The following is a 13931-nucleotide window of genomic DNA, read 5'->3' as shown; positions in this document are numbered from 1 at the left end:
TCAAGTTCAGTCAGTAATCTTCCAACCATATACAGGTTGTCTCTTATTAAATAATACGTAACTGAGGAATATAATGTGAAATCAATTCACTGAATGTCACTTCTCTGCTTAACAAACTGTTGATGCATGTGGGTATGTGATGATGCTGTGTTTTATTACTGTGTGTATTGACCTTCCATGGGGGATTGGTTGGGCAGCCTCATTGTTGATGCATTTACCTGCCATGCTGAAGACCTGGGTATGATTCCCCACAAGGGTACAATCTGTGAGGCCCATTTCTCGTATTCCCTGCCATAATATTGATGGAATATTGCAGAAAGTGGCGTAAAACCATAGCTCACTCACTCACTTACTTACCCACTAAGAGTGGCGTAAAAATGCAAATTCATGCTCTTAGTGCGCAGAATTTCCCAGTTTTCCAATCTATGTCATCAGTTGTACATTGCAGACAATAATTCCCAGAAAAGTAAGGTATATCTTTGCAAGACATGCATAGCAATACACATTTTAATACGCACATTCTCTCTACATAGATACATCTCCTAGACAACGGCAAAATCTACATCTACAGCCGGAACTCTGAGGACAATACATCCAAATATCCTGACATCATCAAGCGGATGCCAAATGCCATTTCAGAAGATGTCAAATCATGTGTCATTGACACAGAGGCTGTAGCCTGGGACCCTGAAAAGAAGCAGATCCTACCCTTCCAGGTCCTTAGTACCAGAAAAAGAAAGGTAAGGGGCACTGTGTTATCCTTGTGATATTGCTTGAGATTACTTAAACCATCAGAATATTGATATCAACATTTGAGATAGGATTTTGTGATGTCAGTTTCCTTTAGTACGTTCAGACTTTTGTGCACTGTGTATTACAATTGTTGGGTTGGAGAAAACTTCACTGATTGGGTTGATGATGGTGCTTGTGGTACTGCTGTGAATCTGTTGCTATGACACATGTACATGTAGCGTTAGTATGTGTGGATCTGTTTCCAGGATGCTGATGTGGCAGAGATTAAAGTCCAAGTGTGTGTGTATGCCTTTGACCTTCTGTACTTCAACGGCGAGTCTCTTGTCCAGCAACCTTTCAGGAAGAGAAGAGAACTCTTGCGTACCAAGTTCACTGAGGTGGAAGGAGAGTTTGTTTTTGCCAAATCTATGATTGCTTCCAATACAGAGCAGATAGAGGAATTCTTGGACGAGTCTATTAAAGGTAATGCTTGTCAGGTATTATCAGGACTGAGATTCTAAGTTAGAATTGGTCTTCAGCAACTCAGATGATAGATATAAAAGCAGCCTAATGGATTGGATGGTGTGCATGGTTTAGTGTGTGTCATTGTGCCCCAACAGCATTGATTGGTGCTCATTGTATTGGTCACTGGATTTGGGGGTTCACAATTGATTATTTTCAGGCTGCCATCATGCAGCTTGAAAATTGCAGAGTGTGGTATTCAACAAATTTTCTAAATGCAAAAAGTCTCGCTAGCAAGTATATTTGACCTTTGTTACACCACATGTATATTTAGTTGTGAAGTTTGAAACCTATTAAAACAGTCTGATATTGTAGAAATGACTATATTATAGAGTAGGTCCTTAGTATTCCATACTTGACTCTCAGGGCAAAGGGGTAGCCATTTGGTGAAGCCGCTCCCTTGTCACACCAAAGATCTGAGTTCCATTCCCCACAAGAATATGTGAAACACATTTCTGGTGTCCTCGGGGTGATATTGCTGCAATATTGCCAAAAGTGGCATAAAACAAAACTTATTTACTCACTGACACTCACTCACTCACTCACTCAGTGGGGTTCACATAGATGGGTCTTAAGTACATAATGTTTGTCTCTCTGATGGGGCTACAGAGCGATCATTATGGCAGTGCAGTTCCTTTGTATGCATTGCATGTCTTAAGTGGATTCTGACAAAGAATAGGTTGTCAGTACACCATACTTGTCTCTCAGCAGGATACTTAGTATGCCACTTTTAGCAGTATTGCAGCTGGTGACAACAGAAATAGGCGTCACATATAATACCCATCTGGGGAATTTATAATACCCATCTGAGGAATTTACCCAGATTGTCAGTGTGACAAGCAAGTGCTTTACTATTAGACTATCAGACCATCTTAGCAGGATTCTGAAATAGAGTATGTTTTCTTCGGGACATTGCTAGTCTTCAGTCTCCACTATGTCTACACATGCCACCCCTTCTTCGCCCCCTGTTTGTCCAGGTAACTGTGAGGGGCTGATGGTGAAGACACTGGATGTGGATGCCACGTATGAGATAGCCAAGAGATCACACAACTGGCTCAAGGTAGGAAACCCTTTAAACTCCACTGATGCCCTTTCTTTTTTTTTCCCACCTGGGAATATCTGGCTGTTCAACCCATGGTTAGAGTTCAATCCATCTCATGTCCTCATATGAATACGCCATCGTTCTAGAGTCAAGCCTCTTATTGGGATGTTTGTAGATACTTATACAGTGAATAAGATCACAGCCAAAGACACAGTAGTGTATGTGTGTTGCAGGTAAAGAAGGACTACCTGGACGGAGTTGGTGACACTCTGGATGTGGTGCCCATCGGGGGATACCTGGGCACCGGCAAGAGGACAGGCTGGTACGGAGGTTTCTTGCTTGCCTGCTACGATGAGGAGAACGAGGAGTTTCAGTCCATCTGCAAGGTACTCACCATGTATCTGGAATGTAAACTTTTGCAACAACTATTTGTAGTATTTGAGGTTTTATACTGTTCCAGGTTGATTGTAAGGGACAATTTATTCATGCTGCAGTCACTCTATCAGCTTTGACAGTGGATAATATTGAAAGGATTTAGATTAAATGGGACTGTTAGGTAAAGTAACCAATATGTTTGGATGTTCACTGTGTCATTATTTTGAGCCATTGTTCATCCCGATCCATACGCGGAGAATGAAACAACTGTCTGTGTAGAGTTACCAGCGCTGCTTTAAGTACTCTCTGGCTTTATTCACCTTGGTTATGGTCACTGGTGCGACTGTTTTTCAACAAATATTCCAGTGATAGGGTGCCAGTCTGTACAAAATCAGGTCTGGAGAGGACAATCCAGGAATCAAGAGCCTGAGCATCAATCTATGAAATTAGGATACAATGACTTGTGTCAAGCAAGTCAGTGAGCCTGACTAGCCAATCCCATTAGCTTGTGATAAGCATGAGTGGATGAAAACCTATTCCATCCCGGATGGTCAGGGGTCGTTAATGACAGTATTGATGAGTATTCCTCCAGCAGGATGATGCTGACGAAGTGGTATGGCCCGGAAACTGTGTGAACCTTAGCTCTCTCATTTGCTCACTCTCTATCCTGTAGTCCAACTGTTGGTCTATGTTATAATGCTGTTATTTTCATCTGACCAGATTGGCACTGGTTTCACAGACGAGTACTTGGAGAAACACACTACATACCTGAAGGAACATCTCATTGATAAACCCAAGCCCTACTACCAATACGACTCTGCTCACGAACCTGACCATTGGTTTGATGCGGTCCAGGTGTGGGAGATTAAAGTTGCTGACCTCTCAATCTCCCCTACCCATAAGGCCGCAGCAGGACTGGTGAGTTTCTGTAGCTATTTTGTCAACCTTTGTGTTTTAAGTTCAAATGCAAGATATAGGTTTTTGTAAATGCTCTCCTAGTGATATCATGTTTTATAGACTGTGTTAAACAGGAAGATAAAACAAACCTGTCCTCAGAATGGAAACCAAAGTGGTCTTATGTACACATAATATGTCAGGAAGAATATAAGAAGTTGATGCTTGTTCACCTTAACAATGTTGTACAGAGGAGTCTCTAAATGACTATCCCCGTGTAGCTAAGATTGTGCCAATACGATGTGTATGTAACCCACTTCATGTGGCAATTTTAGGTTGATCCAGAAAAAGGTATATCACTCAGATTTCCACGATTTTTGCGCATCCGTGACGACAAGAAACCTGAACAAGCAACATCAGCCTCTCAGGTATGTCCAGTGCTAACTTACTCTCATACTTCACACACCACAACCTTCAACTCCTGACACTACCACCACCTTCACACACCTCTTTTAACTTCATACACCACCTTCACACACCGCCTCCAACTTCACACACTTCCACTACACACATCACCTACTTCACCCACCACATCTACTTCACACACCACCTACTTCACACACCAGCTTCAACTTTACACCCAACCTTCAACATCACACACCACCACCTACTTCATGCCCCATGGAGGTTTGGGGTAGAGTAGGCCTTCAGGAACCCATGCTTGCCATAAAAGGTGACCAAGCTTGTCATAAGTGGAGACTAATGGTATCAGGTGGTCAGACTCGCTGACTTGGTTGAAACATGTCATCGGTTCCCATTTGCACAGATTGATGTTCATGCTGTTGATCACTGGATTGTCTGGTCCAGATTTGATTATTTACAGACCGCTTCCATATAGCTGGAATATTGCTGAGTGCAAACTAAACTCACACACCACCTTCAACTTCATGCACCACCATCTACTTCACACACTACCATTAGCCTTACACTCTATTGTCTACTCAACACATCGGTACTTCATCTACACATTTATTTCACAAATGAAGACATTTCCATCATGTTTTGCATAGCGTGAGTGAATGTTAGATGTTTTCTGCCATAGCAGCATTCCAGCTATATTAATAAATGTTGACTAGAATCAATAGCAGACAGGCAGGCAGGTGTAAACAACAAGCTTCATGGTAAACCATGGCGACCTCCAGGTGTCAGTCAGCCATGGAGACCGATGTTTACCACATAATGCAGGCAGGTGTTGTACAGTAGCCCAAACGTACGGTGTGTACATAGAGTGTTGATCACATACATATAGATTACTTTGTCCCAGAGTTACCAGCAGCATGATCGGCAATAGGATGGACTGATACAGAACTTATCGAATTCGCAAGTCTGGCACATCTATCAAATTCGTTACTACTACTACTGTATTGCCCTCTGTTCCCCTCCATTGTTGTTCTGTTGATATCTTCTGGGGGCAGTAGAGTAGTCTCGTGGTTAAAGCCCACAATTGCCCACATGCGCACAATGTGAAGCCCATTTCTGGTATCCCCTGCTTTGACATTGCTGGAATATTGCTAAAAATGGCATAAAACTCAACTCAACTCACTTCCTATCTTCCTCCTACCCTCAGTTGATACTTTCATTCCTTCTTCCTATCTTCCTCCTACCCTCAGTTGATACTTTCATTCCTTCTTCCTATCTTCCTCCTACCCTCAGTTGATACTTTCATTCCTTCTTCCTATCATCCTCCTACCCTGTTGATACTTTCATTCCTTCTTCCTATCTTCCTCCTACCCTCAGTTGATACTTTCATTCCTTCTTCCTATCTTCCTCCTACCCTCAGTTGATACTTTCATACCTTCTTCCCTCACTGATTAATATTTTCCTACCATCTTGGAAAAGAACGGAAGGAGGGAAGGGATCAATGCCATACTGAATGGAGTGAAGTTTCTTTTGTAATTAATTACCTTCTGGACAAGAGACCATTAAAACATGCAATCTTGATTTCTGCTTGATTTTGGTTTCTGGAATCAAAACCACAGACAAAACATGAAAAACAGTGAGTGAAAGATTGAAGAACAAAGAAACAAACAAACGCATAGAGATAGGCTGAAAAATGGCATAAATTTACAAAGCTATTGAAAGTATTCATTCAGAACATGTAAAACTTCTCATGTTCTGATGTATATTGACTGCCTGTGACTAATTCCTTTGATGGTGATTTACCTTTAGTCCGATATTTGAGGGTCCCTGGGACTTATAGTCCTAATTTTTAGGGGTCCCAGAACTGAAATATTATTAGTGGTATGTTGTGAATTGTATGATATTGTTGTATTTCATTTATTTTTATTGTATTGTGTATCTTGATTATCACATTGTTACACTAATTAAATTGCAAATGATACCATAACACAGCTAGTAGCACACTCAGTGATATCTTATTATTACTAGTTCAAAGTTTTTACTTTTTCTGCATCCTTCTGGACTCGCTGTTATATACTGTTGTGTCCATTGTTAGTTTTTATGCAGGTAGGATGCAGGAATTTGTGTTCTGTAAATCCTTGCTTTAACATTATTGGAATACAACGGACCACTGGTTCTGCAAAAATAAATTAATCTGTTATCATGTCAACATCTATCAAACCCATCTGACACTTTTATCTTGTCAGTATCCAGGTAAATGAAACCTGATTTAATGCTTAGCTCACCTGAAAATGTGTTTCTTGTCTATGACTGCAGTGTAACACATTATGGAACATGTGCATCTGGTGTATGTTGCAAAGTGTCAAGACCTATAAAGATGCAGGATGGAATTGGTCTTTAGTAACCCATGCTTGTTGTTAGAGGGTAGTCAGACTCGCTGACTTGCATGTCATTGTATCCCAGTTGCGTAGCTCAATAGTCATACTGTTGATCACCGTATTGTCTGTTCCAGACTAGTGTATGTATACACCGTCACCATACAGCTGAATAATGCTGATTTAGTGTAAAACTAAACTCATTCACTACAACATTTCAGTGAAAATTGCTGTGTACTGTGAACATGCTATGTACACTTATGTTTGGTCTGTGACCTGGGGTTATGTAAATTTAGGCTTTGTTTGAATAGTGACCTTGACAGAGATTTTGTAAGTACAAGCTGCTTTTGGATTCACACTAATGCATTCAGAAACAAGTTGGTCAAACAATGAACAGGAGTATAAGTTAACACACAGGTATTTCAAAGTCCACTGCTAGTCTTCGTCATTATCAGAACTTACTTAAAGAAGTGCCTCATAGCAGTGAACTTAATCCATTCAAACCTATATCATTTTTACCGTGAAGAAGAACGTCAGTTCCAGGAAAACCTGAAATTTAGATTGTAACATCTGCTGATATCTTGTAGCTTGCTGCCAGTCAGAGAATGAAGTAGACTGACCTCCATCACAATGCCTTTCGAATGGAAAATAACTGATAATTTAGGAAGAACTATTATGCTATAGGGAACAAACTATTGAAGATAATGATATGACTGGTGTTATCACAAGTTGAGGGGAAATCATTTAAATACACTCCCCCACTACTTGAATGGAGCTCTCCTGTTCTGGGGATCAATCATTGAACCATTCCTTCTGGATGCAGTTTCTGGCACAATCCCTGCAGTAGACTTACATGAACCACTGAACCTGTGAAGATCCGGGTTAGAATTGATCTTCAGCAACCCATGCTTTTTGTATGTGATGACTAAAAGGATTGGGTGGTTAGGCTCGCTGTCTTAGTTGACACATGTCATCATATCCCAATTGCGTATATGGATGCTCATGCTGTTGATCTCTGGATTGTCTGGCCCAGACTCCATCATTTACACACCACTGCCATGATAGATATATGGAGCTGTTTTTTAGCTGTGGTGTAAACCATCCAACCAATAAAGGCAGAAAGTACCTCTGAAATACAGTTTGATGGCTTGTAAGATAGGTTTTGAATCATTTCAGGTGGTCGAATGTATGACATTTTCCATAATCAATTTGTATTACCTTAGCTGCACACATTGCATCATCAAAATATTTCATTTGTGCCCTTGCAATATTTATGGCATGCTAATTAAGCATTATTTCAACCCTGCATTTCATTAGTGTTTAATATTCTTATTTTTCATTAATGTCAAAATAGTAATCGTAAATGACCTTGCCTTTTTTTCTGTGACAGAAAACTGTACATGATAATATTGAAATAGGCTTACTTTGAATCTGGTCCCATGTTGGAATGAAATGGACTATTTTGTTTATTCCACCAGTTAATTGTGTAAATGTACATTCATTGATTTAGGGTGACCCCAGTGTCTATATTGATGAGAGCATGTGGTGAAACCAACACCTGGCTCACCTCCAATCAATAGGGGAGCAGTTTGTGCTGAGTTGCTACATTTACGTTCGGGATTTTTCAGCCAATACAGTTGATAGATTGAATGATAATAGTTTGTGAAGTTTTGCACCACTTAACTAGGGTTAAAGAGGACATTTTCAGGGTCCTGTTAGGTAATGGAATCTGACTGTATGGTATAATGTTACAAGGACGTTTATTAGGAACTTCGTATTTCTTGTTGAAAATTTAGTACCCTTGAGGATGCAATAGGTGTTCAATTATAAATATGTTGAATGATGTATAAATCTAAATATGTTGAATGATGTATTAATCTAAATATATTGAATGATGTATAATAGTCAGTGTTTAACTGTTAGTTGTGTGTGTGTCTGTGTCTGTGTGTGTGTGGAACTGTGTGTCTGGGTGTCTGTGTCTGTGTGTCTGTGTGTGTGTTGGGGACTCATGTTCAGGAGGGGTGGTGGGATAGCCTAATCGTTAAAGCGTTTGCTCTTCTCACCAAAAACGAGGGTTCAATTCCCCACATGGGTACAATGTGTGAAGTACAAAACTGGTGTCCCCAGCCGTGATATTGCTGGAATATTGCCAGAAGTGGTGAATAACCTTGATCATACGTTCACTCACTCGCTCACGTTCACAAAGTGCAGGCAGCCATATAAATTTATCATTTGAACCCATAAAACCTTTGTTTGTCTGTTTGTGTAGGTGGCAGAGATGTACAACAACCAGCACCAGATACAGAACCAGCAGAAGGGAGGGAAAAAGGATGATGATGAAGAGGACTTCTACTGAGGAATTGTCCTGAAAATATCATATTTAACAATGGCACACATTTGTGGAAGATACTGTGAATAGGACATGGTTTGAGTGCTTGGTTTGATCTGTAGGAATTTATCTTAATGATCTTGTAAAGATGGTTTGCTGTTCAACATGTATGTCAGTTACTGTATCATATGTAAAAATTGTGGAACATGTGACTTGTTTTACTACTAAAACAGTCCTTTTATGTGAGTGTACTTGAATTAAAAGTAGTTTGGGCATCATGGCCGATTGTAGTGTAAACGTGATCATATACCATTTAACATTCTCATTGTCATCATCATCACTGCATCACTGGATCTTTGAGTCATCATGTGACATTCAGTTTTGACCATGATATCTGTGTGTTTTGTACTGAAACAATATCTAAAATTTAAGAGAATAAATTTCCTTAATTTTCTCGTTCAAATGAATTTTTTGTGTTTCTTACAAGTTTGATCTTGACATTGTCAAAGTGAGCTCAAGATATGAGTGTCAGATGTTGTTTGTCTTCTATCCATCCATCATCCATTTATCTATCCACCCACCCATCCATTTATTTAGCTGCCCATCTACCCATCTGTAAATGCTGAACTTTGAAAGGCTTTCCTTCTGAGCTACTGAATTTTTTCAGTGTCTAATTCTTCATTAAATTACATTTGGCCGTGAAAATGGCCACAAGAGAAACAGTTTTATTGAATAGAACAATATTATACCAATCGCTTGTGAGAAACTATAAGATGTACAACAGTCTAAGTAAACTCAGTCTCAATGTATTTCCTTACACTCCACCACTGAGTAGAAAGTGGAGTCAGGTAACCTTTGAGCAACCAATGACAGTCCAATCAAACGCGAGATGGTTAAATAGATTGAACCAATTAGACAACGGCTACTATTTAGGGATCGGAGGGACTTTCAAAGTATTCAGGTCCCGACACATATCTCTCCACAAACAAAAATCTGTATATAACACAGTTATTTGACCAGTTGTATATACGCTTTGAGGGTTCTGTTGACATGATTACCATTAGCCAACATTTCCACAAGATGACGTTCTTGAATATTGCCAAAAACATTATTATCAGGGACTGTTTACTCACCGTTGGCATAGTTGTAACGTGCGCAGTGTACATCACCGGGAAGGGATCGTACCATAAATAGCATTCGGAATCGTTCGGGTACGAACCTTTTCGAGATAAAAAGTTCAACAGGTATGTGCGAATGTCCACTTTCGCGATTTGGTAAGCGGTGTTCTGATTGGTCAATCTCAAAGGTTACCTGACGCGACCTCCCATAAGGTTTTGTTAGACTCAGTGGTGGAGTGTAACGAAAAGTACTGAGGATAAGTTTACTTAGACTGGGATGTACAAGGACCAATTATCAGAGGTGAATTGTACAGAGTTGTCTCCCTGTGGTATTCCGGAAACATCAGATCATGGTTCCAAGTTGCCAGGAACATTTTTCATAGTTTTCCAGCACCACAGCCATATGTGCTTGTTTTTTTGGAGAAAGTCGCGAATCTGCATTACGCAGGGCTCGCCACTGGCACTGAGCTTTTACGTGTAACAAATTGCATCAGCAATCATTTTGGTTACATATATCAAGTCTGCAAACAAGTGTGTGTATAAAAAATATTGAAGGTTTTAGTCAGCTATTTTCAGCTGCTTTTTATTCTTGGGCTATATCACATGGCATTCACCTGCTGTTGTGTCTTTTAAAATGTTTGTAAATGGAGACTGGGCTTATGACAACTGGCTACCTTGCAGGTTTGAGGCATTTAAAACAAACTCTTTTTTTCCTCCATCTCAGATGTTATGTTCCCAAATTACTGAAAGACAATGTTTTAATCTGACACATTGTATTCATTGGTAGAACAAAATATAAAATGGGCAGTCTCCACATTTTCATAAACAGAAACAGCAGTAAGATACACTCATACATTTACCTGTATATTTGTGAATGTTTGCTTGAGTCTTTGACGGAACACTCTCGCAGGTTGTGACATTTTGGATGATTGGTAATACTGACAGAGCTGTTGTACTGACAAGAGGAACGTGACTTCAATGTAAATTTACTCAGAAAGTTGGAAGCTACTGGAGCAGTGATCGAAATAACGGCCTGCCCGACAACCCGTGGCCGGTAAATTTTGAGTTGGGCTGCCTGGAAATTCTCTCCACCATCCCGATTGTCTGGCTGAAATTTTAAAGGTTGACCTACTTTCAGTTCGCTCTCAGGATGACCATTCCATTTTAATTGTCATGTCATATTTTGGTTTGAGAGAGTTGAATGAAAGCTACAAGCATATTCCATAATTATACATGGACATCTCTTCAGCCAGTGAAGATAGCAAAACTGGCAGGCTCAGTAAGCTACGCTATGATTGGATATCTGTAGAAACATGGTTCAATAGGAACCAATCAAAGAGATGGTTACTAAACGGTGGGCAGGCAACTTTCAAGATGGGCAGCAGCATTTATGGGCCACCAGCCCGGCTGTCAGATTGAGTTGAAAAAATATTTCAATCACTGTACTGTAGTTCTTGTTTTGCTGCCAAAGGGACCTCTCATAATTCACAGCCTGGGAAGATGCTGGTGATTTTTGTAGAAGCATGTTCAGTGTTACTGACACCCCCTATGAAACATGTACAAAGAAAGTGACCCCACATGCATGTCACACAAAATACCTGACCCACTCCTAAGTACATGTGCAAAATTGATAACCCCCTACCTCCCCAGAACAATATGGACGCACGCACGCACGCACACACACACCTTAAAACCAACATATGAGGTGGTACTCTACACAGACATCATACAGATTTACCCTTTCTTATCCATTTGTACATGCTTTGGAATTGCCTAGAATCTCTTTTACACTAACTTCTCATGACATTAGCACCATGTGGATTCCTTCTATACAGCAGCAAGCAGGCATTGGCCGCAGACTCCTATACTGCAATGTAATGTGCTTAAGAAGTTGCCTGGTGGATGTTGGTCACAAATACACTCCTTCAATATTTAATTATATAACCATTTATTATACATGCCTTCAAGTGGTTTAGAAAAAACAAAATGCTGATGCAAGCTGTATGGTCGGAAAAAATATGTGAATACATGTAAAATATGTATTGATCTTTTTAGATCTTTTATATTGGGAAATGTTTTCAACAGCTGCGCAAACAGATGTTCGTTATGACGTCACAGGTAAATCCATGCCTGCTGATAAGAGCTGAAACCTGTTGTTCGTTATATGCAGACAAACAGCTGGATAATCGGGTCAGGCCGTCAAAGTCACGTTCCGGTCGCAGGGGGCGCATGTGTCGTCGATGATCTCGCCTCCCGCTGTGTTTATGAATTTGTTCATAATTAAGTTGACAGATAAATTCGTAGTTTCGAGTGTATTGATTTTTCAACCCAATCAAATATGTTGTACTTATTCCTGCTTCAGGCGTGTGAGTTTGGTTTAGTGTTCCTGTGTTAAACGACTAATGAACTTTTCAAATGAATATTTCATTAAGTATTTCGTTACTTGATGACATATGAATATCTTGAGCCGTTTTGTGTCCAAGGGCCTCGCCACACTAATATGTTAAAGCGGAAGAAGTATTCGTATGGAGGGACTGGTGGGTATAAGAGTGAGTATGTATTTACGTCGCCTTTAAACAATATTCTAGCAATATCATTAGAAATAGGCTTCACACTGTGTGCCTATGCGTGGAATCAAACCCTGGACTTCGGGGTGATGAGTCAAGGCCGTAACTATACCTGAACCATATCCTTTGTGTATTATCCGACATTTCCGATATTCTCTCATTTCATCACTTCAACTCGCCCATGCCGTAACATGTGAAACTGAGACTTCAGATATTTAGACTGAAAGCTTCCTAATTGTCTGTCTGTCAATGTAACTGGGAGTGGGCCATGCTTATAATATCGACCACTGGTTTGACTACCAGTATTGGTGTGTGTCAGCAATCCATTCTTCATCTAAGGGTTCGCTCGTCACGCCGAAAATGCGGGTGATGGTGGATTTTTGTTTGAAGTTGCGCAACACTTAACTCATTCTTCTCTGTCCTGTGGCAATGAGCAAGTAGACACGTTATGTAATTAACTGTGAGAAGAAAATTCTTATATACTCAGTCCCGAATCTAGAATCGCACTTACTATAGTCATAGTGTCTTAACACCTAAGTACCCGTGAAGGTCCGGGTTAGAATATAGGTCTTCAGTAATCCACGCTTGTAAGAGGCGACTAACGGGATCGGACACGTCATCGGTTCCCGATGCCCATGCTGTTCATCCATCACTGGCTTGTCTGGTCCAGCTCGATTATTTACAAACCGCTGCCATACAGCTGGAATATTGCTGAGTGCGGCGTAAAACTGAACTTATTCACTCGCATAACAGCTGAGGACGTTTATTTTTGACATGTAATTACAAGTTTTGTTGTACCATGTTCTAGTTCAGCTCACTGATTGGCTGAAATCTGCCAAAGGGCTAAATCATCCGGTTCTGCGTCAACGAATGAAGAAATAGTTTAAGAAATGACAGCTTGCAGATATTGAGGAGAGAAAAACTATGGACAGCCGAAAACCACATTCTGACAAGTCCTCGCATCGAATCTACTTTAATGTTCACACAGAGAGACACTAATTACGATCAATATAGGTCCCCCTTAAGAAATATGTCAGTGAAGCTGTCAATGTCATCCTAAACGTCACGGGGTCGTCATTGACGTCATCAGCGTTGCGCCCACGAGGGCTCACTAGATAAAAACAAAGTCGTCCGTAATGACCACGATCCAGAGAGCCTGAAATGTTGGAGAGAGGCAACATCTCGAATTTCCCGTCTCTCTCAATCTTTGTCAAAGACACCATTGATCATTGCTTGCCGCAGGCTATGATGACCTTCTCGACCCTGGGGTCAAGGTCACTGATTCCATCTTGCCACCTGCCATTGTGTATCTGACATGAATGAGTCTGTCGTGGATTTGATACATTGCTCTACAAATCGATGGCCGAAGACAAATGCATTAGATGATTATGATATATCGGTTAAACCAAACTTAAGCAATGATGTTGAAAATTATAATTTAGAACTGATGTCCTTGAACATCACAGAACGTCTGTGGACTGTGAAACGAATTAGTGGTGTTCAACAATCCATCGCACATTCGGCGTTTTTGATAAACGTTTGGACACTGTTGTGACG

The 13931-nt window shown here is 40.4% G+C and overlaps 1 protein-coding gene across 2 annotated transcripts in view; it reads left to right on the top strand.

The window, feature by feature from the left end:
- LOC137283272 (DNA ligase 1-like) overlaps window positions 1-9152 on the top strand; it is an 82576-nt gene extending 73424 nt beyond the window's left edge. For both annotated transcript variants that reach the window (XM_067814714.1, XM_067814713.1), the window contains exons 18-24: window positions 534-740; window positions 999-1215; window positions 2232-2314; window positions 2530-2682; window positions 3392-3589; window positions 3901-3993; window positions 8630-9152. In XM_067814714.1, coding sequence (XP_067670815.1) covers window positions 534-740; window positions 999-1215; window positions 2232-2314; window positions 2530-2682; window positions 3392-3589; window positions 3901-3993; window positions 8630-8716 — 1038 coding nt within the window. In that variant the 3' untranslated portion in view covers window positions 8717-9152. The remainder of the gene's footprint in view (window positions 1-533; window positions 741-998; window positions 1216-2231; window positions 2315-2529; window positions 2683-3391; window positions 3590-3900; window positions 3994-8629) is intronic.
- Window positions 9153-13931: the final 4779 nt, after the last annotated feature.

Source organism: Haliotis asinina, chromosome 5 (genome assembly GCF_037392515.1).
Source record: "Haliotis asinina isolate JCU_RB_2024 chromosome 5, JCU_Hal_asi_v2, whole genome shotgun sequence".
Classification (NCBI taxonomy): Eukaryota; Metazoa; Mollusca; class Gastropoda; order Lepetellida; family Haliotidae; genus Haliotis; species Haliotis asinina.
This window is presented reverse-complemented; position numbering and strand designations above follow the sequence as displayed.